General features: G+C 28.8%; 1 protein-coding gene across 3 annotated transcripts in view; it reads left to right on the top strand.

The window, feature by feature from the left end:
- Positions 1-23,001, top strand: part of Dhc64C (dynein heavy chain, cytoplasmic) — a 211,087-nt gene extending 188,086 nt beyond the window's left edge. For all 3 annotated transcript variants that reach the window (XM_075376527.1, XM_075376528.1, XM_075376526.1), the window contains 11 exons: positions 1,349-1,641; positions 3,792-4,005; positions 7,823-8,017; positions 8,128-8,339; positions 10,557-10,687; positions 14,751-14,947; positions 15,171-15,299; positions 15,991-16,188; positions 17,069-17,237; positions 19,786-19,882; positions 20,605-23,001. In XM_075376527.1, coding sequence (XP_075232642.1) covers positions 1,349-1,641; positions 3,792-4,005; positions 7,823-8,017; positions 8,128-8,339; positions 10,557-10,687; positions 14,751-14,947; positions 15,171-15,299; positions 15,991-16,188; positions 17,069-17,237; positions 19,786-19,882; positions 20,605-20,776 — 2,007 coding nt within the window. In that variant the 3' untranslated portion in view covers positions 20,777-23,001. The remainder of the gene's footprint in view (positions 1-1,348; positions 1,642-3,791; positions 4,006-7,822; positions 8,018-8,127; positions 8,340-10,556; positions 10,688-14,750; positions 14,948-15,170; positions 15,300-15,990; positions 16,189-17,068; positions 17,238-19,785; positions 19,883-20,604) is intronic.
- Positions 23,002-24,319: the final 1,318 nt, after the last annotated feature.

Genomic DNA, 24,319 nt, shown 5'->3' with positions numbered 1-24,319 from the left:
GTCAACCTTAACTTAAAGCATTGCTTTTGTTTCTTTGACTTTCTTTATTCTTTGCTGATAACCAAAGTTCCTTAATCTAAATATTTTCTTATTTATACATTCTTTCACTTCTCGCCCATGTTCCAGCTGATGGAACATGGATGCACCATTTAATTGTGTAAAAATTTAAACTTAAATAAATGCAATCACTACAAGGAGTGGGAAACATTACTATGATGGAAAAAATGATGACGCTCACTCCAGTACAATCATATTGTTTGACAAGAAGGGACTTGTTCATCCTTTTCAGAATTGCAAGAACTATTTTAACGAAAAATAAGGAGTACTTTTAAAGAGTTAAGCCAGAATAGCATGTATGTTACCAAATACAAATGAAGTTTTATATATATATATATATATATATATAATTTTACTAAAATTAAACTTTCTAGGATTCATATCCTCCTAAGATATGTCTTACCTCAATATTCTGTAGTAGGTGGTTTATTTAATAGAATTTATGTTTATATATTTATTTATTCGCTATTCTAAATTTAGTTTTATTTTTTCATGGTTTGATTTCATTATGGACAACCCTAGTACTTATTAAAGCATTTTTCTTTGATGTGCTTCATTTTTTCAAGAAAATTGAATTGAACATTGAATAATATTATTCAGTTCTCCATTAAAGTAAAGATTAAGTAAATTAAGAATATTTGTGTTATATGACATTGTGAAAAGATTGCTAAAGGACTCTACTATATAGTATTACAAGGAAGATGATATACTATATTCATATAATTCTCTTCATGTTTGGTTTTTTGTGAACACACCTCATATAATATTTGTATGACTTTACAGGAGAGTTGAGACAGTAGCTATTTTTATTGTTACTATTTGTAATAGAACATTTTTAGTTTACTGTAGAGACTTACCTATTATATGAATAAATATTATTTGGGTTTTTACCGATTAATAAATTTTAATTTTATTTATGAAGAGAATGACTATATAAAATTTAACTTCAAAGTGAATGCAGTGGTCATACTTTGACATTTTTCATCATTTCAAAATAAAAAAACTCATTGAAAAAAGAATGTTAAATGTAATTATTTGTCAAAATTAAACTTATTCCAATTGAAAGGTTGTGCTCTTGCAAAGCTTCTGCATAATGTGAAATGAAAATATCCTGAATAGATCACTCTGAGGCCGTTTGATTATATATTATATTCTGTAGGTCAGTTCCTTTTCTGTTTGGAAGCTGTTAGTCAAATTAGATAGTGTATTTTTTTTATGCAAAAAAGTTTATTCTTCAGCTTTTAGTTAGGATATTTGATAAATTAAACTGAGATTATTTTGATGTTTTTAGGCATTCAGACCTGACAGAGTGATCGCTGCTAGCCACATACTGGTTAGTACAGTTCTAGGAGAAGGTTTTACGGCATCTGCTGAACGTGAATTAGATCTTGGATCAATTGTTGAAACTGAATTGGCAGCTAACGTCCCTGCATTATTGTGTTCAGTACCTGGTTATGATGCTAGTTCACGTGTCGACGATCTTGCTGCAGAAAAGGGCAAACAAATCGCTAGTATCGCTATTGGTTCTGCTGAAGGCTTTAATCAAGCTAGTAATGTTATCAGTGTTGCAGTTAGATCTGGAAGGTTTGTTTATTAAAGTTTATAGATGAAGTTTATTTAAGTGTATAGATGATCTATACTTGTTATTGAAATGATTTGTAGTAATGTATTTAAATTATAATGATCTGGCCAGATAAACTGGTAAAATTGTTCTTATTGATAGCCAGAAAATCACAGCCTTTAAACTGCAATTTCAAAATTTATTTCAGTCAGTTTGGTATAATGAGGTAGTGGTTTTTTTTTCTTTTTTAAGATTAATTCGCCATATAGGCTGGAAGCTTGTGCATGAGAATATGAAACAAAAATTTTGTAGCATATGAAAAATGCCATGCCTGATCAGGATTTGAACCTGGAACCTCTGGATGAACAGGTGAAAGGCCGAGGTGCTACCAGTCTGCTGCAGAGATTGACAGAATACTAATTATCCTCGCTAGGAGTACTGGCACCACAAGTTTTATTTATTGTACAGAAAATAATGGCTACTTATATTGTCCTATGATTATGGATGCATTTTTACATGACTGCCCAAAATGGAGTGTAATGTATTTACGGTGTACGTATGTTTGTTCCATCGTAGTAGTTCAACAGCTGAACTGATTTTTGCTGCATTATTTGTATGTAATATAATTTTTTAAATTCATTTAAATATATATATATTTACAAATTTATGTAGCCTAAAATAACGTTGGAATCATAAGGATTCCAACGCAGGGTCATACATGTAAATCGGAATCCTTACATGTAAATCCTGCATTGTAATCCTTAGTTACGGGGAGTGTTACTCTCCTAAAAATAACGCAGCAAAATCAGTACATCGAATGAAATGAACAATGTCATTTCTAAGATATAGGCAATGGGAAGTTTATAGTATGTGGGAATTTTAACCAAGTCACGTTGGCATAAAGCCTTCATGGATCTAATGGCAATGGTCCAAAATTTAGGGGTTCTGCACTTCTACATTACTTTGTCATGTAATGATCCGCACTGGCTGGCTTATCTTTTTTTTTTGGCCGTCGTGTTTTTTTTAATTTTTAACAGATTTAAAACGTGTGATAATTTATAAAATGTATATTGCCATTACGATGATCCTCTGCCACACATTACACACTGCAAAAATATATTGATAAAGTCTTTAATAGCAAAATGATTGGACAACAGAGCTCTGTAGAAAGTCATCTAGGTTATTATATTTTATGTCTGTGGGTTTGTTTCTTTGGTGTCATGAAAGGTAAAGCACAATATGAAAATGTAACCAACAATATTGAGGTTATTCAGCAATAAAATACAGCAACAATAAAAACAATTAAGCTAAATTTTGAAGTATATTTAATTTTAATAAATTTTATTTTATTAAACTATGAAGTTCCATTATGAAGTTTGTCATATAAAAGCCACAAACAACAAATTATATCCAAAAAATATTATGTAATTTTAAAACAAACCTTAACAGAAATAAAAAATAAACCAAGATGGGTGTAAAACATCCATCTATTACAAAGATAAGTTTATGAAGCCTCAAACAAAAATAAAAAATGGTATATTTAAGTAAATAGTAATCAATATTTATACAGACTGACAATAATTCAGATAATTGTGTAAAAAGATTTCATTCAAATTTTGGATGAGCAAGTGGAATGTTTGTTTAATTTAACTTGTTTAACTTTTTAATAAATGTTAAAAAGTATTTTAAAACAGTTATCACTTATTATGCTAAGCTTAATATCACTTATGTCACTTCTTCTTATTATTATTATTATTAATTATCACTTATGATGCTGCCAATTTTGCATACTAGCTTATGTGATACTGCATAATATACACAATCAAGAAGAATGTATAGAACCACATTGCATGACATTTATCTAGAGGACAGATCAGTACATTATTGAAAATCATGAAATATCCTTGCATAGATAAATAAAGTATTGTGCTCCAAATGCAGTTGACAATGAACTATTCCCTTGGTGACTTCCATTATTGAAGATTAAAAAAATGTATGTGAAGCAGTTTCCCTCAACATTCTTCAGAGTCTGCATCAATTTAGTAATGCAAAAGGAAGACATTTTAAATAAAAAAATTTTCTAGATAATGCAGATATTTGTTTCATTAATTGATAGTGATTTTTAAATCACCTAGTATCTAAACCATTATAGCGAAATAATTTTTTTTTATAGATGGGTTTTGTTGAAGAATGTTCATCTAGCACCACAATGGCTTGTTCAGTTAGAAAAAAAACTGCACAGCTTACAACCACATGCCAATTTCCGTTTATTCTTAACTATGGAAATCAATCCTAAAGTGCCGGTTAATCTGTTACGTGCTGGTAGAATATTTGTATTTGAACCACCTCCTGGAATTAAGGCTAATCTTCTACGTACATTCAGTACTGTAAGTATAATAAAACAATCTATGTTTTTTTTTTTTTACCTGACACTGTTATCTCAGATAGTTTATTTGTATTTGTTATTTTTTTCACACAACAGTGAAAAATATTATTAGTAAAGTATGAAAATTTTCAAGATTAAATGCTTTAATAGTAAGCAGCAGTTCCACTTTTTCCCATCACTCCATCTACGTTTCTTTAATACATATCTAATTAATTCATGCTTCTTTGTAAAAATCCAGATTAGTTATGGGCTAATGGTAAAGGTCGAATCTGAAATTTGATCAGTGTGATCAATTTAGTGTTATGTTTTTAACACCAAATGTTTCAGTCTCTATTTATAAAAACTAATATCTTAGTTCTCTATTTATGTTTTAAATGTTTTTATGTTTGAGAAAAAAAATTTACTTCTACCCTACTAGTAAACATATCAGTTTACTTTTTACAGTAATCATACATTTATCGCACATAAGTCTCTTATTTAAGATATATATATATATAATCTTTTAAATGTCTATTTTTGACATGAGCTTTTATACATAAAGTACTTAATTTCTTCATTGTTTTTTTTCGTCTTTATGACAGCATAGGATCACTAGTCAGTCCATTATCCATGTCTCTTCAAAAGGACTGTTCTGATCTCCATGCTCTTTCTGGTGTTGAAAATGTTCATGTTGTGAGTTTTTTATCCTTATGATGTGTCCAAAGAATCCTAGTCTTCTCTTACGCATGGTATCAGTGATGGGTTCTGTCTCTTTGTACACAACTTTGTTAGGTACAATCTACCGTTGCCCGTCTTTTTGGTACTTTTTTTTATGCAGATTCTTTCGATTTTCTGGAGCCTGTCAATTCTTGATTGCTCGTTCAAGTGGAAGAGTGCTTCTGCTGCATATGTGGCTTGTGGTTTTTTAACTATGTTTTAGTGTCTTACTTTTGCATTTATGTTTAGACATTCTTTACAGTAGGTGTACTGGGTTAATTTTTGTGCTTCAGCTAGTTTGTTCTTGTTTGGATTTAGGTTTTTTCATTTAGGTTGTTTGTTATTATTTCTCCAAGATATTAAATTGGGTTACTATTTTGATATTAACCATTTATGTTTACTTCGTTTAATTGTGTTGGATTTTGGGCATAATTTCTATCTTTTTAAATGATATTATGAGGCCAATTTTATTTGCAATGTCATCTGTGAAACCATTCTCCTTTAGTGCAGTAGGAGTGTTTCCAGATTTCAAGGTTTCCTCTTGAATTATGTGGTTTGTGAGATTAGTTGTGGTTTCTACAGAGATTGCTGAGTCTGTCCATTTTCATTGTTCTCTTTTGGGCAGCCCATTTTCCAATGATGTTGCAATATCCTCTTTCACTGCCTAGTTGAGCATTGAAGTCTCTGATTATTTGTTACCTGATTTTGGGGAATGTTATTTATGGTCTGGTTGAATAGATCCCAGAACTTTTCTCTTTCTTTACAATGTTTTGGAAATATTTTTTTGTTATTAGTGGGGACTAGATTTTATTAGGTGCTTTTAGGGTGTGTGTTGAGATTCTAGGAGTGTGTCTTGAATTCTTGTTTGGAATTTATTATATTGAGGCTGACCAAAATGCCTGTTCTAAACTGTGGAACACTGTTCATCATTTTTTCCCAGGTATACCTTTGTAGAGCCGATATCCTTGAAATTCCATGGGGTCCTGGTCAGTATTTCAGATTTCCTGTTGTCCCGTGATGAGAATTTTGTCTTGGTTCATTAGGTCGGTTATTATTTTTTTTAGTTTACCAATCTCCATGATCGAGTTTACATTGTGTGTGGTAATGTAGGTGATTTGCTTGAGTTTTATTTTCAAATCATTACTAATTTCATTAATCATAACAAATTTTGTATTTTTCTTGTTCGTGTGTCAGATATTTATTATCTAATAAAGTGGCAGCCCACCGTATTCGAGCGCTACCTTTTCTGAACTCTGGTGTTGCTTGGTTCAGCTGGTGAAGTATTCTTTTAAAAGACCTTTCATCGAGGTCACCAGTGGTGGTACTAGGTCCTGAGTTACAACTCTAGATGTGATCTAGCAAGGTGATAGTGGGGTGTGACTTGATGATAGCTGAAGTTATAAGATTTGTTTAGATTCAGCTCGCCAGATAAATTTGTCCTACATGTTGCAAATATATCCAAGCGCATTTCATTTCTATATATCCGTATATAGTTTTTTTGGCAGCCAAAGTGGCAACACTGTAAAGTTATTAGTAAACATATGATCATATAAACAGCTGATTTATATTAGGTATTAATATTTTTAGTCTATTGTTGCCATGTGAGTCGTAAAAAGTTTTTCTGTGAAACTGGTTTTTGTTGTGCCATTACAAAAAGAGTGATACTAATTATGAGCAGCGTTATTCAATCAAGTTTTGTGTTAAACTTGGTGAGAGTGCTACTGAAACTTTTTCAAAATTGAAAAGGGCATATGGAGATGATGCTCTGTCATCAGTCCAAGTTTTTAGGAGGTTTGAAGCATTTTCAGATGGCTGGGAATCAGTTGTGAATGATCCACACTCTGGAAGACCGTTAACATCAAAAAGGGATGACAGTGTTGAGCGAATCAGTGACTTGATATGGTACGACCGCCGATTAACTGTCAGAATGATTGCAGAACAGTTGAATTTGAACCATATCACAGTCCATCAAATTTTGACAAACAAATTGGACGTGAAAAAAGTTTGTGCAAATTTGGTCCCTCGCTGTTGAACAGAAAAACAACAGGGTGGAAGTGTCCCACGATCTTCTTGGGCGAATTGAAATTGATCCTGATTTTCTAAAAAATGTTATTACTGGTGATGAATCTTGGATATGTGAGTATGACCCAGAAACTAAATGCCAGAGCAAGGGAGTGGTACACTTCAAACTCACCATGCCCCAAAAAAGCAAAAATGAGCAAATCAAAACTGTGTAATTTGTTTTTTTGTTTGTAATGGCATTGTTCATAAGGAGTTTTTGCCCACAGGACAGATTTTAAATCAATATGTTTACTGAAAAATTCTTGAAAGACTGCGAAAAAGAGTTGCCCCCATTAGACCAGCCATCAAAGACAACTGAATACTGCATCATGACATGCACCTTGTCACACTGCACTCTCAGTTAATGAGTTTTTAGCAAACAAAAACATTCCTGTAGTTCTTCAACCACTTATTCACCTGACTTGATTCCCTGTGACTTTTCCTGTTCCCGAATTAAAAAAAACACATCAAAGAACACCATTTTGGAACAACAGAAAACGTAAAAAAAATTTAATCGACCATCTGAACGATGTTCTAGTTTCTGAGTTACAGCACTGCTATGAAGAGTGGGAAAACCGTGGGCACTATTTTGAAAGTAAGAGTCCATTTATAATTGGATTGTAAATAAAAACTTTGTCTGAACCAGTATCATTACTTTATTTACAGACCTCGTATATATCCATGTGTACCTTTATATTAGATAGTTCGATCTGACTTCTGTCAAAGTTATTATTTTGGAAAAAAGTTAAAAAGTCTGAACATTATGTTTTTGAAAACTTTATAAATACACTATAAATTTTTGGATAAACTGAAGGCAAGATGTGTATTTAACTGAACTCTTGTGAAATTATTGACTTGCTTCTGAAAAATTGCACTCTTGTGAATGGCATTTTCTAATACATAAGGTAGAATTAAACAAACAATTAGTTATCTCTTTTTTTATGATTAATTGTGTAATTGAGTTAAAAAATTTACATTTTCTTTCATGCACAAATTACCTTAATATACATTTTTTTTAAATGTTTATTTATAGAAACATAATTTATGTACTTTTTTCATAGGTACCTGCATCTCGTATGATGAAACCACCAAATGAAAGAGCAAGATTGTATTTCTTATTAGCTTGGTTCCATGCTATAGTGCAAGAAAGATTAAGATATGTGCCTCTTGGTTGGGCTAAATACTATGAGTTCAATGAATCTGACCTTAGAGTTGCTTGTGATACACTTGATACATGGATTGAAACAACTGCTATGGTAAGTTAGTTATATTTTTATTTATCTTGTGTATTGAATGTTATGATTTGGAAAAAAAAATGTTTGATCAGTTAAACATATAATATTCATTCTGATTTGTGATTATCCAGGGTAGAACAAATTTACCACCAGAGAAGGTACCGTGGGATGCTCTTGTGACACTTCTATCACAGTGTATTTATGGTGGTAAAATAGATAATGATTTTGATCAAAGACTGCTTGCATCATTCCTTGCTAAGTTGTTCACACCTGGCAGTTTTGAATCTGATTTTGCTCTTGTCGCTAATGTTGATGGTGTTGCAGGAGGACCTGATGGTAAAAGGTAATTAAAACTAATTTAACCTAATTACTATCATTTTAATTGTCTTGAAGCAGCTGTGCAGTCTATTAGCTCCTTTTATTCAAACGCCCTCTCCAGCTACTATACACCAGAAATACCTCACAATCCTTTCCTTTATTTTCCTTCATAACATTATCCATCTCATTTTCAATATGCCATATCTCCAGATTCCATTTTATTTATTTTTTTTTTTTTTGTGCGTTTGCTTCCTGATTGTTTCATTTTTGATGTGGTCTATCATTTCATTAGTTTTTATGTAGATCAGATAAACTTCATTTTGGCTGCTGTGTATATGTATTATATGACCAAAATTGGGAATAACAGTGTACATAACTATAATATTGTGAGTAGAATACACCAGGCAAAGAATGCTTTTAACAAAAAGAAAAACCTTTTTACAGCAAATAATATAAGCCTTGAGTGAGAAAACAATTACTGCGAACTTTTGTGTGGAGTATTCCATTGTATGGGAGCGAATCATGGACAGTTGTAGGAAACTAAAAGAAAGAATTGTAGGAAACTTTTGGATATTGAAGTATGGAGTTACAGAAGGAGGATGAAGATAAATTGAATGGAAAAAGTGTCAAATGAGGAGGTATTTAAGAGAGTTAACAAAGAGAGAAGTTTTTTGAAACAATTAAAAAGAAGAAGAGCTCAGCTAATAGGACACATTCTTAGGCATCAGGGTCTGGTTAAGAGGGTGCATAGGAGGACAGATGGAAGTTCATAAAACAATTGGATTTCATAAAATAGATAATGAAACTTGATATTTACTGGGAGCTATAGAGAAAGGCTGATAAGCGAGAAGAGTGGAGAGCTGCTGCCAACCGGCCTAAGGGCTGTTAACCAAAGAAGAACATACTGTTCTTCTTCTTGATCATACTGATCAAGTTACAAAGTAGACTAACTATTACAGTACAGTTAAAAAAAAGTACATTATCACAGTCTATGCTTCCTCTTGGTTTTAAATTGTAACAAATATTGACTCAAATCCGTACAAACTCTTCTCTTGACTCTCTATTTATGCCAGCTCTGCAATAAATCTTGAAATTATATTGCATAAATTCACATAATGTAATTCCCACCTTTTATTTCAGGTTTTTTGAACCTTAAGTAATGGTGCAAATGTATATAAGTTATTCACTAAGATAAAGTCAAGACATATATTTGCTTTTATATATTAAAGAATTGACAGTAAAGTGGTGTCTGATTATATTTTTGGGCATTTGAACATAAAAAATAATTATTAATTTTTAAGATCAGAAAAAAGTAAAAAAAAAACACATGGGGGAGCCTGAGGTATAATCAAGTCAGTGAAATTGTCATTCTGTTATAGAGATACATATTTCAAAATAATTTATCAGATCGTAGACTTACATAGGATATCTGAATTTTACACATGCTTTCTAGACTTATTCAGCTACATTGTGTAATAATCCTTATCCCTTTGTTTAATAGTAATCAACTACCTCTATCCTGTAGATATTAGCCCGTGAATCTGACTGAACTGCCTCTGCTGTTCTGTTATTCCTCCTCACTATTCAGAATAATATTTTTAAAGCATCCGTGTGTAAATAGTTATTCAGAATAATTTTTATTGTACACGTTATTTAATTTAATTTGTTGCATGCATGAAAAAATTAAACTAAAATCAATTAGTATAATAATTAGAATACAATTTAAATCTAAAGATATATGTGTGTTGTAAAAAAAGAGAAGCTTAGATTTAGGTTGATTTAAATTAAAATAAAAACATTTATTCCTGATAAAAACAAAAAAATTATCTTATTAAAATCTGCAACTCATAAATCTTTTTGAGTACCTTAAAAATAAGGTTTTACAAAATTAATCAATATTTGTATTATTTAAAAGTTTTTGACAGATTTTTGAAAATTCTGCTTCTAAAAGATCTTTTGAAATAATTACATGGCCCCTTCAAGAATGATGTTACTAGACTTCAAGGTGCTTCTAACAACAGTACCAATAATAATTGCATTAATAAAAGTTAAGTATAATAAACATTTTTTTTTTAGTTATAATAACAGGTTCAGTATTGATAAGTTGTGGAATAGATTTGTGCACACAATTATTAAATGAATGAGTTTACCTAAAGTTGTATTCATTTTGTTTAGCTAAATATTTACAATGTTAAAATGAGTTTGTGTATATTTAATTTTTTCTAATATTATCTTTCGTTAGGCATATATCAATGCCAGATGGAACTCGCCGGGATCATTTCTTGCATTGGATTGAAACATTGTCAGATAGACAGACACCTTCATGGCTAGGATTGCCTAATAATGCTGAGAAAGTTTTACTTACAACTAGAGGTTAGTGAATAGTTCTTTGTGATTATAACATAGTTATTTTTTAAAGATTTAGTTTTAGTTCCAGTTAGTAATTAGGTTTTGTTAGATTTCAAAAGTTACAGTTAAAATTTTCAAACACTCTTTTACCTTGTTATTTAATATTTTATATGTGTTTAATACTAGATGCACATATTAATGTTTACTAAATTTATAAAAATGATTATAAAAGAATTATAATTTTATATAAAATATAATATTTTTAAATATCTAGTGCTCAGATGGACTGCAAATGTGTTTCTTTAAACCATTCGTGTGGAAATCCATATTCTGTAATTAACTTGGAAAATTGAATGAGAATTACTACAAAGCATATTTATAAACAAATCTAAGAATTGTATATAGTTTCCTGTTCGCTGATCATTTCACACTGCCGTAATGAAGTGGTTTATAGAGGTCTTAAAAATATATATTGTTAAAAAGTCTCTTGTATCTTTAAATAAAGTAAATCAATCTTGTCTTCTCAATTTCTGTATACAATTTACTGGAAGATTCATTTGATCTATTCATTATGTAGCCTTGATTGAAATTCAATAAAAATACTTACCTCCAGATTATAAAGCATCACAAAGTAGTACCTCATTTGTTTCTAAAATGGCATATTTTATTTATTTGGAATACATATGTTAAAACATATTTACTTTTTATTTATTCTATATTTGTGAATGTCAAAATTATTTATATTGGACAATTTTTTTTAAGTCAAGTATATTGAAGGAAAGATATGCTTATTTTTTTAATCAGTGTTAAGATGCATATTCAAGAGGATCTGAATGCATAGGAAAACATTTTACAGGAAAATAAAAAACTTACAACAGCAAATGATTAAATTTGATACTTCATTAAGTAAATAATTTATTTACTAAATATATTATTTAATATAAAATTGAAACTTACTTTAAGACTATATAAAATGAATAATAAAGCAACAAATTGGTAATCAGCCCCTTTTTGGAAATGAAAACTATGAAAATTTTAACTTTATAAAAAAAAATTGTACATTAATTTTAAAAAAAAAACTATGCATATAGGTTAATGAGAATTTTTTTAAGGATAATTATACAAATAAAAGATACTTTAAAAACCAAAAACAATAAAAATTGACACTTATTAGAAAAATATTTTATTAAAAAAATGTTGAATATTAATTAAAACTACATAGAAAACAACATTCAGTACTATATATATACAGTAGGATTATGACTAAAAAGTGAAATTACACAACCATACAAAGTGCATGTTATAGTGCATACAATTTTGGTTACAAAGCAAATCGTATGCATGAATATATTCACTTATAGCTGAGATATTCACATTCAGTTATATTTCATCACACATGTAGCCTAAATATCATACACAAAATCCTCATTTTCAACTGGTTTAATCATTCTTCAGAGTTTTGAAAAATTTAACTTATAGTGCCAGAATTTAAAAACATTTCCAATTTTGATACTCTTATTGGAAGCCTACAAAGTTATATTGGTTCTTGCAGGAGAATGGCAGTTTAAATATTTGGTTTAATGAGACAGATTCAGTTGAATTTAATAAGCAGTGTAGAATATTCTTGTGCTTTGTAATATTTAAATGTTTTTATAATTAATCCTAATTTTGAGGAATTTCAAAATGTTCCTGCATTTAAGGCTAATGTAAAAAAAATAATTGAATACTCTACTGATGAAATCCCTTTATTTTTTGCACAACTTCAACTACTTTTTTAAAGCTTTTCCTATTTAGCTCATTCCAATCAGCATAAAAGTCCACTCTTTCCTTTTTTAGCGTTTATTCTCAATTACTCTTTGTTTGGACACCTATTTGGTAACAGATTTCAACAAACTTATGACAAGCAACACCTTATAACTGTATAATTATTATGTCTAAACATTTTAAAATAATTCATTTTGGTTCTATCTCTCTGTTTTGAATATAAAATAATTAGAAATATTTGACACTAATGTCAATATCCAAAAGGGCCAAATTGCAATTTTCAAACACTTCCAAACTACCTGTTTCTGTAGTAGGGCTTTTCTTGAAATAATCAAAATCTTTTTTTCTAGGATTCAGTGCGTATTTTGGGATCATATTGATATCAGCAAAGCATATTAAAAACTATACATAATAAACTGCTTTTCAGAAAATATTGTTGATGGGCTCTTCTTAAATTTAGTGGTTCTTATGGTAATTTTAATGGTTTTGTTTTTATCTTTTTCTACTAATATATATGTACACAGATAATATATACACAGATCTCAAATAATTTACTATGCAAATAATAGAAATAAATATAAATACGCAGATAAAATAGTTATATCACAAATATTCCATGTAATTCTTCACGTAAAAACAACCATTTTACATTATTATGATATCACTTAAAATCAAACAAAATACAAAACATTAACACAACATTTTTCCCTCATTATTGGACTAGTCCATGTACACATTGGTAAGTACATCTGAATCGCCACACTGGAAACCAAACAACAAATCACATAACCACATTCCGACAAACTAACTTCACCCTTACACGTCATACAAATTAAATTAGATAAAATATTATATTACACTAGGATACAATCCATTTCATCCATTATTATCCTATCTATTATTAATAGAGTTTTTACATTTAATAATATGAGTGATTTCGATCACCAATCTCAGGAGATTGGTGATCGAAATGATTACCAAGGTATTATTTATATCATAAGCCAAAATTTTTACTTGCTCATAATTAAAACTATGTTTATTTTCTTTTTCGTGTTTAGATAAGGCTGTAACTTATAGTTTTCAGTATCTGTGTGCCTTCAAATGCCTTTTTAAATTGTTTGCCCTATATATTGTCCCAGGCAGTCATTACATTGAATGCTATATACTATGATAGACTATATTTTATATATATTTCCCTGTTCCATAAGTACTCTCCCAGTAGTAGGAGTGCAGTTATAACATACATTATAAATTACTGTTAAAATTTTCAGAACATCTATAAAAATTATTGTCATTATACAGGCCGATCTAAAAAAATTTCTGATTGCATTTTGAACTCCATGATGAGAAATTTATTCAACATTAATACGGGAGGTTTAGTACAGAATCAGGAGGAACAGAAAGTGAATTTACTACCAGTTAAAAATTAAGAGGCATAAGCTTATTTCTACCTTTTTTTTAAATATTATTTCTATTTATTTTGATTGGATACAACATGCTTCCAGGAACCCATTTAGTATAGTATTACAAATATTAAAATGCATATAACAGAAATAAGAAAACTTTTTTCATGGGATAAAGTATTTAACGCATTAAAAATTGAAAGAAAATGCCTATAGTTTTACACAAAAATTTACTGCACAATAGAAGAAGGATATACACATTTTATGAACACCCATTTTTTTTTGTAAACATACAAATATTCTAGTGTTATAACATCTACGTGGTCATATTTAATATTGCTAACCACTATAAATTTGAGCAATTTTTTTTATGTATTGAAATTTTATTCTTTCCCTTTATATTTTATGGCTGTTAAATTCTTTAATTTTAGGTATAATTTTGAAATCCACCGGGGTTGTTCTAGTGGTGAACGTGTCTTCCCAAATCAGCTGATTTGTAAATCAAGAATTCCAGCATTCAAGTCCTAGTAAAGTCAGTTATTTTTACATGGATTTGAATACTAGATCATGAATGCCAGTGTTCTTTGGTGGTTGGGTTTCAATTAACCACACATCTCAGGGATGGTCAAACTGAGACTGTACAAGAATACATTCATGCATATCATCCTTATTCATCCTCTGAAGTATTATCTGAAAGGTAATTACTAGAGGCGAAACAGGAAAAAGAAAGGTGTAATTTTGAAAAAAAAAAACTGTAATCTTGATTATTTGAAATTGATGAAAAATAATGAAAAACCACCTGTCTTACAAATAAAAAAAAACTTTTTAATTTATAAAATCTACTTGTAACTGTAATTTCCAAAAAATGTTTATTATAACAATAAATATAAATAATTATTTATTTACATTTTCTTTATTAGGTACTGATCTTGTTAGTAAATTGTTGAAAATGCAACAGTTAGAAGATGAGGATGAATTAGCATATTCTAGGGAAGATTCTGCTGGATTAGATGCTAAAGCTGGTCCCGAAGGACAGATTGATGGACGTCCAGCTTGGATGAGAACGTTACATGCTTCTGCTTCAACGTGGTTACAATTACTACCCAGATCACTTCAGGTATTGTATTCTTTAATTTTTTTCTAACTATAAAAAAAAATGAAATGAAATAGAATTTATTGTTTAATGGCTGTTATTTTACCTCTAATCTTTAATTAATTAAAGATTTTGGCTTAATCTTTTGTAATACTTTATTTTCTTATATTCTTTGTAAAGATAAGTTTTTAAAAATTCTTTTTAATCTTTAAAAATTTTATTCTACTTTATGTGGATTTTTTTTCAGACATTGAGGCGAACTGTTGAGAATATTAAAGATCCTTTGTACAGATATTTTGAAAGAGAAGTAAATTCAGGATCTCGTCTCTTAAGAGATGTCATTCATGATCTTGAAGATGTTGCAGCTATATGCCAGGTATTTTTTTTTTTTTTTGTATTTTATTTAGTTACATCATGTGTACAATTATCGTGAGGGGATTTTTTTTTTGCCCTGGGCAAGACAGTGAGCTTTTCCATGAGATATATCACTCAGATTGATTTAAACTCCCATCAGTATTAATTGTCTTTTTCTTCCACCCTCCTTTCTTAATCCTTTGAGACCTATCTTCTTTAGATAGTATAAATGGTAATGAGTAAGATGCTACCTTTGCATCCTCCTTACAGGGCAGCATTTATTTTTTTTGATCTTAATGGGTTGGTTACTGCTTTTGGGACTATCTTAGGATTCTGTTTACATTTCAGGGTTAAATAAAAAGTTGGGAAAGGAATTGTACTCATGGCTGAGGTATTTATTGGATACAACCAGGCCACACACTTGTAAAATCTAATTCTAATCCTTTGCAAAACAAAGAAATTGTGTAATGTTAGTGATTGATCAGTTCCTTTCTCCCAGAGAAATATGAAAGTTATTACTGATTGTTAAATGGGTTAGTCACGTTAAAATGTATTAAGACATAAATTTTAGCTAGCAGGAATACAGAACCAATTGTGTTTTGTAATCTTTAAAATTATATTAATGTAAAAATTTAATAAATGATATAAAAAAAAGAAAATATATAATTTTTAACAATTGCAGCATTTAAATTTAACATTGTTAATTTTTACAGGGAGAGAAAAAACAAACAAATTACCACAGAACAATGTTAAGCGATTTAGTAAAAGGAATATTGCCCAGTAGCTGGAGGCGTTATACTGTCCCTCGTGGTTGCACTGTTATACAATGGATTACTGATTTTAGTCACAGAGTCCAACAACTTCAGCGAGTGTCTCAACTTGTTTCACAGGGTGGTGCTAAGGAAATAAAAGTAAGTGTTTGTTACAACTATAATGAGAGTTAGTTTACTTACTACAGTAGAGTTTATTTTTCCTCACAAAGTACAACATAATTATTAGGATAAAAGTTTAATAACATTACTTATGAAAAATTAAAAATAGAATACTTGCAACAAATGAAAAAATTTTTATTCATCCAAAAAGATGTATTTTTATAACACTGATAATGGTCTTATTGGTTTTATTTTTTATATTTATAATTCAATTTTTTTGTAATTGCACCTAATAGAATTTTCCAAAAAATATTCTGTTTAATGTAACAGTAAATAATCTTATTTTTCAGTAGTGTTACTTCAACAAAACAAATTTCTGGTGCATTATATGTAAATAATATTAATACAGCTCTAAAATAGACATTACTAGAATAGACATTTTATTACTTCAGTAATGTAATTTTTTTTATAACTGAAAAAATTAAATAACTGGAATGTACTGAGCCACATACCACACAGACAGCTGTGTGGTATGCAACAGATAGATTGATGCAACAGCTGTGTTGCATCAATCTATCCTGTTTTTCCATTAAATTTAACTAGCAAAAATTTTCAAATAATTGTGCTCTTGAATGATTTTGATAATGTATACAAGATTTGTATGTGTATTATATACATAATATATATATCCAAATAAGTTATAATTGGATTTTTAAATTGCGTTAACATGTATTATTATTGTAACAATATAAATGTGGTTAATTATCACAAAAATGTCAGTTCTTATAAAAAGTCAAGGATATAAAATATTAATGTAGGATAAAATCTTTCTGATGATAACAAACAAAAAAATTCTAAATAAATCTTATCTATATTTCATTTAACATTTATATTTATTCTGTTTTACTTTTCATTTTAGACTTTTCCTGTGTGGCTGGGTGGTTTATTGAATCCTGAAGCATATGTAACAGCAACACGTCAATGCATTGCACAAGCTAACAGTTGGTCATTAGAAGAACTACTTCTTGATGTCACAATTACAGACTCTAATGATCCTGTTGTTGATGAATGTAGTTTTGGAGTAGTTGGTTAGTATAACGTCATAGTTTTATTTTAAAGTTAGTTTTTTAGTAATAATTTTTTATTAACTTCAAGTATGTGGAAATTAAATATTTAATAAGTATTTCCTTTTTTTTTTTTACATCTTTTAGTTTGATTTTTACATACAAGTATTGTTTTTAAAGTAAGGTCTATTTTTGAAATAAAGATAAAACTGAAAAATATGAGAAAATTTTATTTTTGTATAAAAACTGCATTTATTTAATACTCATGCATAACTATTTCTACTTCATGGAATTTCATTCTCCCTCTTCAAGAAATTTTGCCACTGGTGGCATGCAATAATGCCATTTTTCAATTCATCATCATTATCAAACCTTTGTGATGCAAGTCACTGTTTAATGTGAAGAAAAAGAAAATAATTGCTGGGAGCTAAGTCAGGACTACAGATTGGTGATTGAAGATCTCTCAATGAAATTTTTTCAATTGCATCACTTTCTGATTTGCCATGGTAGCTGGAAATTATTTGCAGTGGTAGCCAGTTTATACATTATCATTGAAAAACAAAATTCTGCAAGATAGCATTCCACATTTGTTATTTTCTAATAGCCCGTCTAAGATTTATTTAATGTTTTGCAATATGTGTTGACATTCACAGTAATTCTGCAATCAATAAACTTTGGTGTACAAAAGTTTAACTTTAGACCCTTTTTGTCCCAAAAAACAGTAGCCTTGAGCTTCTTTACCAAACACTTGTTTAAACTTATCTGATCCAGGAAATTATGAATGCTACCATTGTATTGACTGCTACTTTCTCTCAAACAAGAAATCCAGGTTTCATTTCCAGTAACTATGTAATTCTTTTCAGCAACAATTCATCACCTTTTTTTTGTAACATTGCAGAAATTCATACAACATACAGCAAAATGGTTTTCCTTGTGTGTATTGATTAACATCTTCAGCAACCATCTGGCACACAAATATTTAGTCAAAACTTCTTAAACCAGACAGTTGTGACAGTTTTTAACATTTTTTCATCAACTTTTTCAATCAAATTATCTGTTGTCAGATAGCCGGCTGCTACATTCTTCATCATGAAGTTCATTCACCCTCTTCAAAATGAACAGCACTGCTGTCTTACTTTTGCGTCTTTCATAATATTTGGCTTGTAAATGTTATAAATTTGTGTGTGAATTTCAGCCACAGAATTATTTGTCATCAAAAATCAGATTACTCCTCTCATACTTTACACATGGGAAGATCATGAATTGTAGTACTCATTATAAATGGATGAATATAAACAGCAAAATATCTAAACTATTGTTACTAACAGCTAGCTGGTGATTGAAATAACTGAGATACGCAAGCGCCATCTGTTAACATCGCGCATATAGGGAGAAAATTCAAATTGGGCCTTACTGTAAAAACACATCTTATACTTCTGGATTTGAAACAGTTTCTATTATTTTGAAAAACAAACAATTTATTTGTTTAATTTCATAATTGTATAAATTTATAATGAATAAGTTTTAGAGTTTATAATTTTTTATGATTAAATTTTAAAAACTCTTCTGGTTGTGTAATTTTGACAATTGAATAGAAGCATGGCTGATCACCAGAAAGGAAGAAAAGAATCTTGACGTTATAGAAACAAAGTTTCTGAGAAGTGTTATGGTGAAGAATAAGAACCGTTAGAGAAAAATCACAGGCTTAGAAAAGTTTGGGCAAAAATTTAATAGTGCAAGTTGTGATGATTTAAATTTGTAAGTTAAGAGAGATTTACAAGATAAGAGAGGGATGGTTAGGACGAATAAGGAAAGAGTTATAAAAAGATTGTTAGAATGAGAGAACACAGGAAGGAAACATTCCTAGGAAATTTTCGATGGACTAACAAACCGGAAGTTTCCAGGAGAGGGAGTGATGAAAGAAGAATGAATAGTAGAAGATGTTGTTGATTCATCATATCAAAAAATTGGATAAGGTTTTAAGAAATTAAAGAAGTTAGCTTAAACAAGTTAGACATAAGAAGTAAAAATAACGCTACTTAATATTAGACATCATATATTGGTGACTTCACATTAGACTATGTAAGACAATAGAAGTTATTGTAAAATCTTCTTTTTTTAGTTAATATTGATTCCTAAATATTAATATAAAAAATGTTGGTATTAAGTATTTAATGAACTATTTTACAGTTAAAAGGTATATTGTACCTTTTAGCCTACCTTTTATTTATTTGTATTAAGTTATAAGGTATATTAGGTTAAAATATAATTTGTTTCAGTTACCACCAATAACATTTCATTGCATTTAATAACATCAAATGTACTGAACATGTACATCATCTTGTATAATAACAAAATTGTGGAGACAAATGATTTAAGTTGTTTAGAACTTTCTCTGATGGCATTGAAGAAAACAGATTGGCATTGAAGGTACAAAAGGCCTTTAGAAGAAGAACAAGTTCCATTAATTTTAAATTAAGTTGATAATTTTTTATGATCTTGTCACATTGTTAATAAAGGTTAAATAATTTTGTTATACATTTAGTTCATAGCTTTGATAAATGTTTTTCAGGACTTAAGCTGCAAGGAGCCCAGTGTCGTAACAATCAGTTACTTCTTACATCTACAATTATGATGGATTTACCTCTTACATTACTGCGCTGGGTCCGGTAAATATTTTTATTCTTTTTTTTTTACTTTTATCAGAAAATATGTACAAAAATAAAAATTTTGTAGATTATTCTAGTGTTCAAATCGTGTTAGCATTGGTATTTTTCATATATTACTGTATTCTTCTGTTTTAAAGAAACTGCTGTTGGGCAGCATCCCGTTTTCTGTGTTTTTATAGAAATAAATAAGTATACCTTATCCTAAATTCTTTGTTTAATTTATGTATTATTGCTATTAAAAATATGGAACAATAGTCAGTAGGTACTAAGAGCAATAAAAACAAGAAATTAATATGTTAATAAATGCAGGGTTTAGGTAAGATTTGTTTTGATATAAAAGAAAAAGAAATTGAAATAGAAAACACTAAAACTTTAATTAAATAAACTTGTGTGGTACTTTTCTACATATTCCTCATTTACTCCCACACACTTTTTATATTGTTATAGTACTTATATTCTAACCTCAAAAATTTCTTATTAATTTAAACCATTTTGTTAATTCGTATTTCAGTTCATCATCATTTTCAAACCTCTGTAATATAAGCTATTGTTTTAAATAGAAAAAAGGTAACAATCACTAGTAGTGATAAGTTTTTTCAAATATTAGTTTGCAGTATGTTATTTTTAGTTATATTTTGTGAAGTATAATTTTTAAAATGCAATTTTTAACATTGTTTTCTTCTAATTTTTTGTGATTATCACATTTTGTTTACTTTTTCCAGCGTTACACCAGGTACTGAAGTTCGACAGGGTAAATTATCTCTTCCAGTTTATTTAAATTCAACACGTACTGAATTATTATTTACTGTTGATCTTAATATTGCTCCAGGACAAGAACATCATAGCTTCTATGAAAGAGGAGTAGCTGTTTTAACATCAACCGCTCTTAATTAAATTATTCATATTAACAATTTCATACTCTTTATTTTTTAATATTATTGTTGTCGGGGAATATATAATTACTGTAATCAAATAATATAGCCCAATAGAAAATATATATTATATTGCTTTATGTTTCTAGTAATAATTTAATACAGTTATATAGTTTTTTATTCAATTTACATAATTATATTTCATATACTCATATGTAACGCTTAAGGCAACATAATAAAGTGAATTTAATGATATTTTCCAATGTAATAATTTATTTTGTCGTTATATATCAAGTAGTATGATAATTATATATTTATTAAGTCTAATTGTGATAAAAAATTATTGTTTCTTTTTATGCACAATATTTCTTACGTAATTTTATAAATATTTAATATATTATATATTTTGTTGTTTTTGTGTTGTGTTATTTTTAATGTTTTAATTCATATGGTTTTCTATATATTTGCAGTGCATGTAAATAACATTACTTAGGTCAGTATTTTATAATTATATATTTTATTGTATTTAAGAGATTTTAAAAAAAAAAAAAATATCAGTTTAACATTTTAGTAACCTATTCATATATAAAATATGTTCATTCTTATAAATGTAGTTTACAAATATCTTCCAATATTTTTTTATATTTAAAACTACAGGCATATCAGTTATGTAGATTTATATGAGCGATATTACATTACTGTGTTGTATTATTCTAATAAAAATTTTGATTTGCATATCCTGGTCAGGATGCTGCTGCACGTTATTAGCTTATTATATTTTGAACGATGTAAAATCTAAAATTTCTTCTTACAGCTCTTCAAATATAAAGTATCATCCATATGCACAGTTCGTAAACATTCTATAAATTTTGTTTTGTTACATCAGTGTTATTTTAATCTCTTAAAATTTAGTTTACAGGTCTAAATAAAATTATTTTTCTAAATTTATTATAAATATAACATAAAAAAGAGATTTTGGTGATCTATTCATATTACCTTAATTCAGTAATAATGGTATTTTTACTATGTGTTAAAGATAGTTTAAAAACTTTCACTTCCTGGTATTCCCAATGTTACCTCTACGTTTATCACCTTTGTTTCAAAACTAATTACTTTTTCAATTTACCTGTAGTACAGTACTGTTCTGTTTAGATTTTTTCAGGTGATATGTACCTGGTTGTCTACCAATAAAAAAAGGAAAAAGAACTCTTGAATTTTTTGCTTAGTTTTCTTTCAGAACTTAGATATTTGCATAAAAGCTTGCTGCCACCTGTATTCTTTTAATTTTAGAAGGATATTTAAAATTTAAATGTCAGAAAAAATGTGTTTAAGTCTTGAGCATCCTTTAGTTATCACTACTCACTACTAATCACCATATTTGACAAGGGTTAGTAAATTTTTCAAGTGCTTTGTCTAAAATTTAGACATTGATTAGTAATTACATGAGGAGTGTTTTTAAACATTGGGTATCTTTGGGCTTGAACTAATAGTATGTTCAATTGATAGATAGTAACTTTAATTAAATTAGTTAATTAATAAACATTTGGTCCAAAAATCTATATAATAATATTGTTTAAGATTTACATCCCATCTTGGCTGATTGGTGCATCTGAAACACATTTCTTAACATATTTTTGGTATTTTAGTTTGGTTTATGTGGAGTTTAGAAAAAAAACTATCAGATTTGACAAACTTTTTACATTTTTCAATTTTCGGCAACTTTAGATTCTCTATTATTCACCCTTCCTGCCCTGCTCTTTTTTTTTTTTTTTTCTTTGCTATTTCCATTCTGATATTTAAAATGGCTTATTATCAACATAACAGCAATTTGCCAACCTTTTCAATGAATGAAGACTGAATTAAAATAGAACATTTCTCTCAGAACCTATAAAAAAAGTGTATAAAAAATGTTTTTTATACAGTTTAAAAGAAAAAAATGGTAACATTAAAATGTGAAGAGTAGATCACTAATAGCTGGTTATATATAAAACCATTTTAAATATTTAAGATGCAGTTTTAAGCTTCATTTTAAAACAGTACTTCTTTAGCCTATGGTTATTATTTATTTACTTGTTCAGTTAATCTTTGTAGTTAATGATAATATATTGTCATAGCATAATTTTAAGTTTTTTATATTTATTGTTAATTTTTGTTATTGTATTAATTATTGCTTGTTTTAATCACTGTTGTAATGTGATTCATTGTTTTTGGCACTTATCAGAGATAAAATTTTTTTAAAAGAAACAAGTTTCTATTTTATTTTATGATACTAATTAACTTCTGTGATTGTTTAATTATGAAATAAACAAAAGTAATATTTATATCTTCATTCAAAAGATGCTCACTCTAAAATTGTAAGTCACATTATATACAGTTACAGACTGTTAATTGGATATGGTATACAACAGTGTCCAAACCAGTGACCCATCATGTCTATATTTTATTTTTTTAGTTAGCATTGTGTATTGGCAAGTTACAGGTAGGTAGTTTTCTCAGCTACCTTCTCAGTCATGAATCCGTTAATGTGTTAACATTCCTCACTAATGTTCTTTACAGCCATTATATTGTTGGGTTCTAATTAATATTCTCTGTCAGACCAAATTAATTAGCATACCCAGTGTTGTTACATCCGTGGATTCCCAGCCTATATTTATAACAGATTGTAGGTACACTCATTACACAAACAAATTTTGCAGCTGCTTACAGGATCTGAATCAAGAAAATTACACTAAATATCTGGAGATTTGGCGTATTTAGTACAACCAAATTACACTTGGAGAAAAAAAAATTGTTACTTGGACTTTTATAAGTGGAAATGGTAAAGGGGGTTATAATAAACATAAAAAAGATTAAAGTTGAACGCAAGATTTGCGTGAGCTGAAGTAGCAGAGGGGTGATTTGGGGGGGTTGAAAATAAAATTTTATAATAAAAAAGTTGTAGATCATGCAAAAATCTACAACTTTTGTAGAGGTCACTTTTAACATAACCTCAAAATTTCCAAGAAAATTAAAAAAAAATTTTTTATTTTTCAATTCTGCATAAATAATTTAATTTCGACGAAACTTAGTGAACATATACCTCAAATACGTATACCACAAATTTTTCTGATGTAAATTTTCACCAGAAATTGTAATAATACCATTTATCAACCCTCCACCACCCCGACTCACGCATTTATTTTTTTTACATTTATTTTAAGCCCCTTTACCATTTCCACTTAAAAGTCCAGGTAACAATTTTTTTCCCCCTCTGAATGAGTTATTTTGATCAGTCTAATTATATAAATCGGATTATTCATTGTTGCTGTCATTCTATTTGGTAGCGATGATTAAACAATTGTAAATAATATTCTTATGTTTAAAAATCAAGGAAAAAACATGCTAGTGATGCTTAAAAATGTTGAATTATTGCAATAGTATAATTTCTTACATCTTGGGTAGTTTTTGCTTTTTTTACCGAAAACAGAAAAGATGATACATTACAAAGGCTCCATTTGTTATATTTCTTTTGCCTTAGAACTGTCATCATTATTATTTCTTATTATTTATTAACTATTACTTTTTA

The sequence above is a fragment of the Lycorma delicatula genome, chromosome 10 (genome assembly GCF_047948215.1).
Source record: "Lycorma delicatula isolate Av1 chromosome 10, ASM4794821v1, whole genome shotgun sequence".
Classification (NCBI taxonomy): Eukaryota; Metazoa; Arthropoda; class Insecta; order Hemiptera; family Fulgoridae; genus Lycorma; species Lycorma delicatula.
The sequence above is the reverse complement of the archived record's forward strand: the minus strand, read 5'-3'. Positions and strand labels throughout refer to the sequence as shown.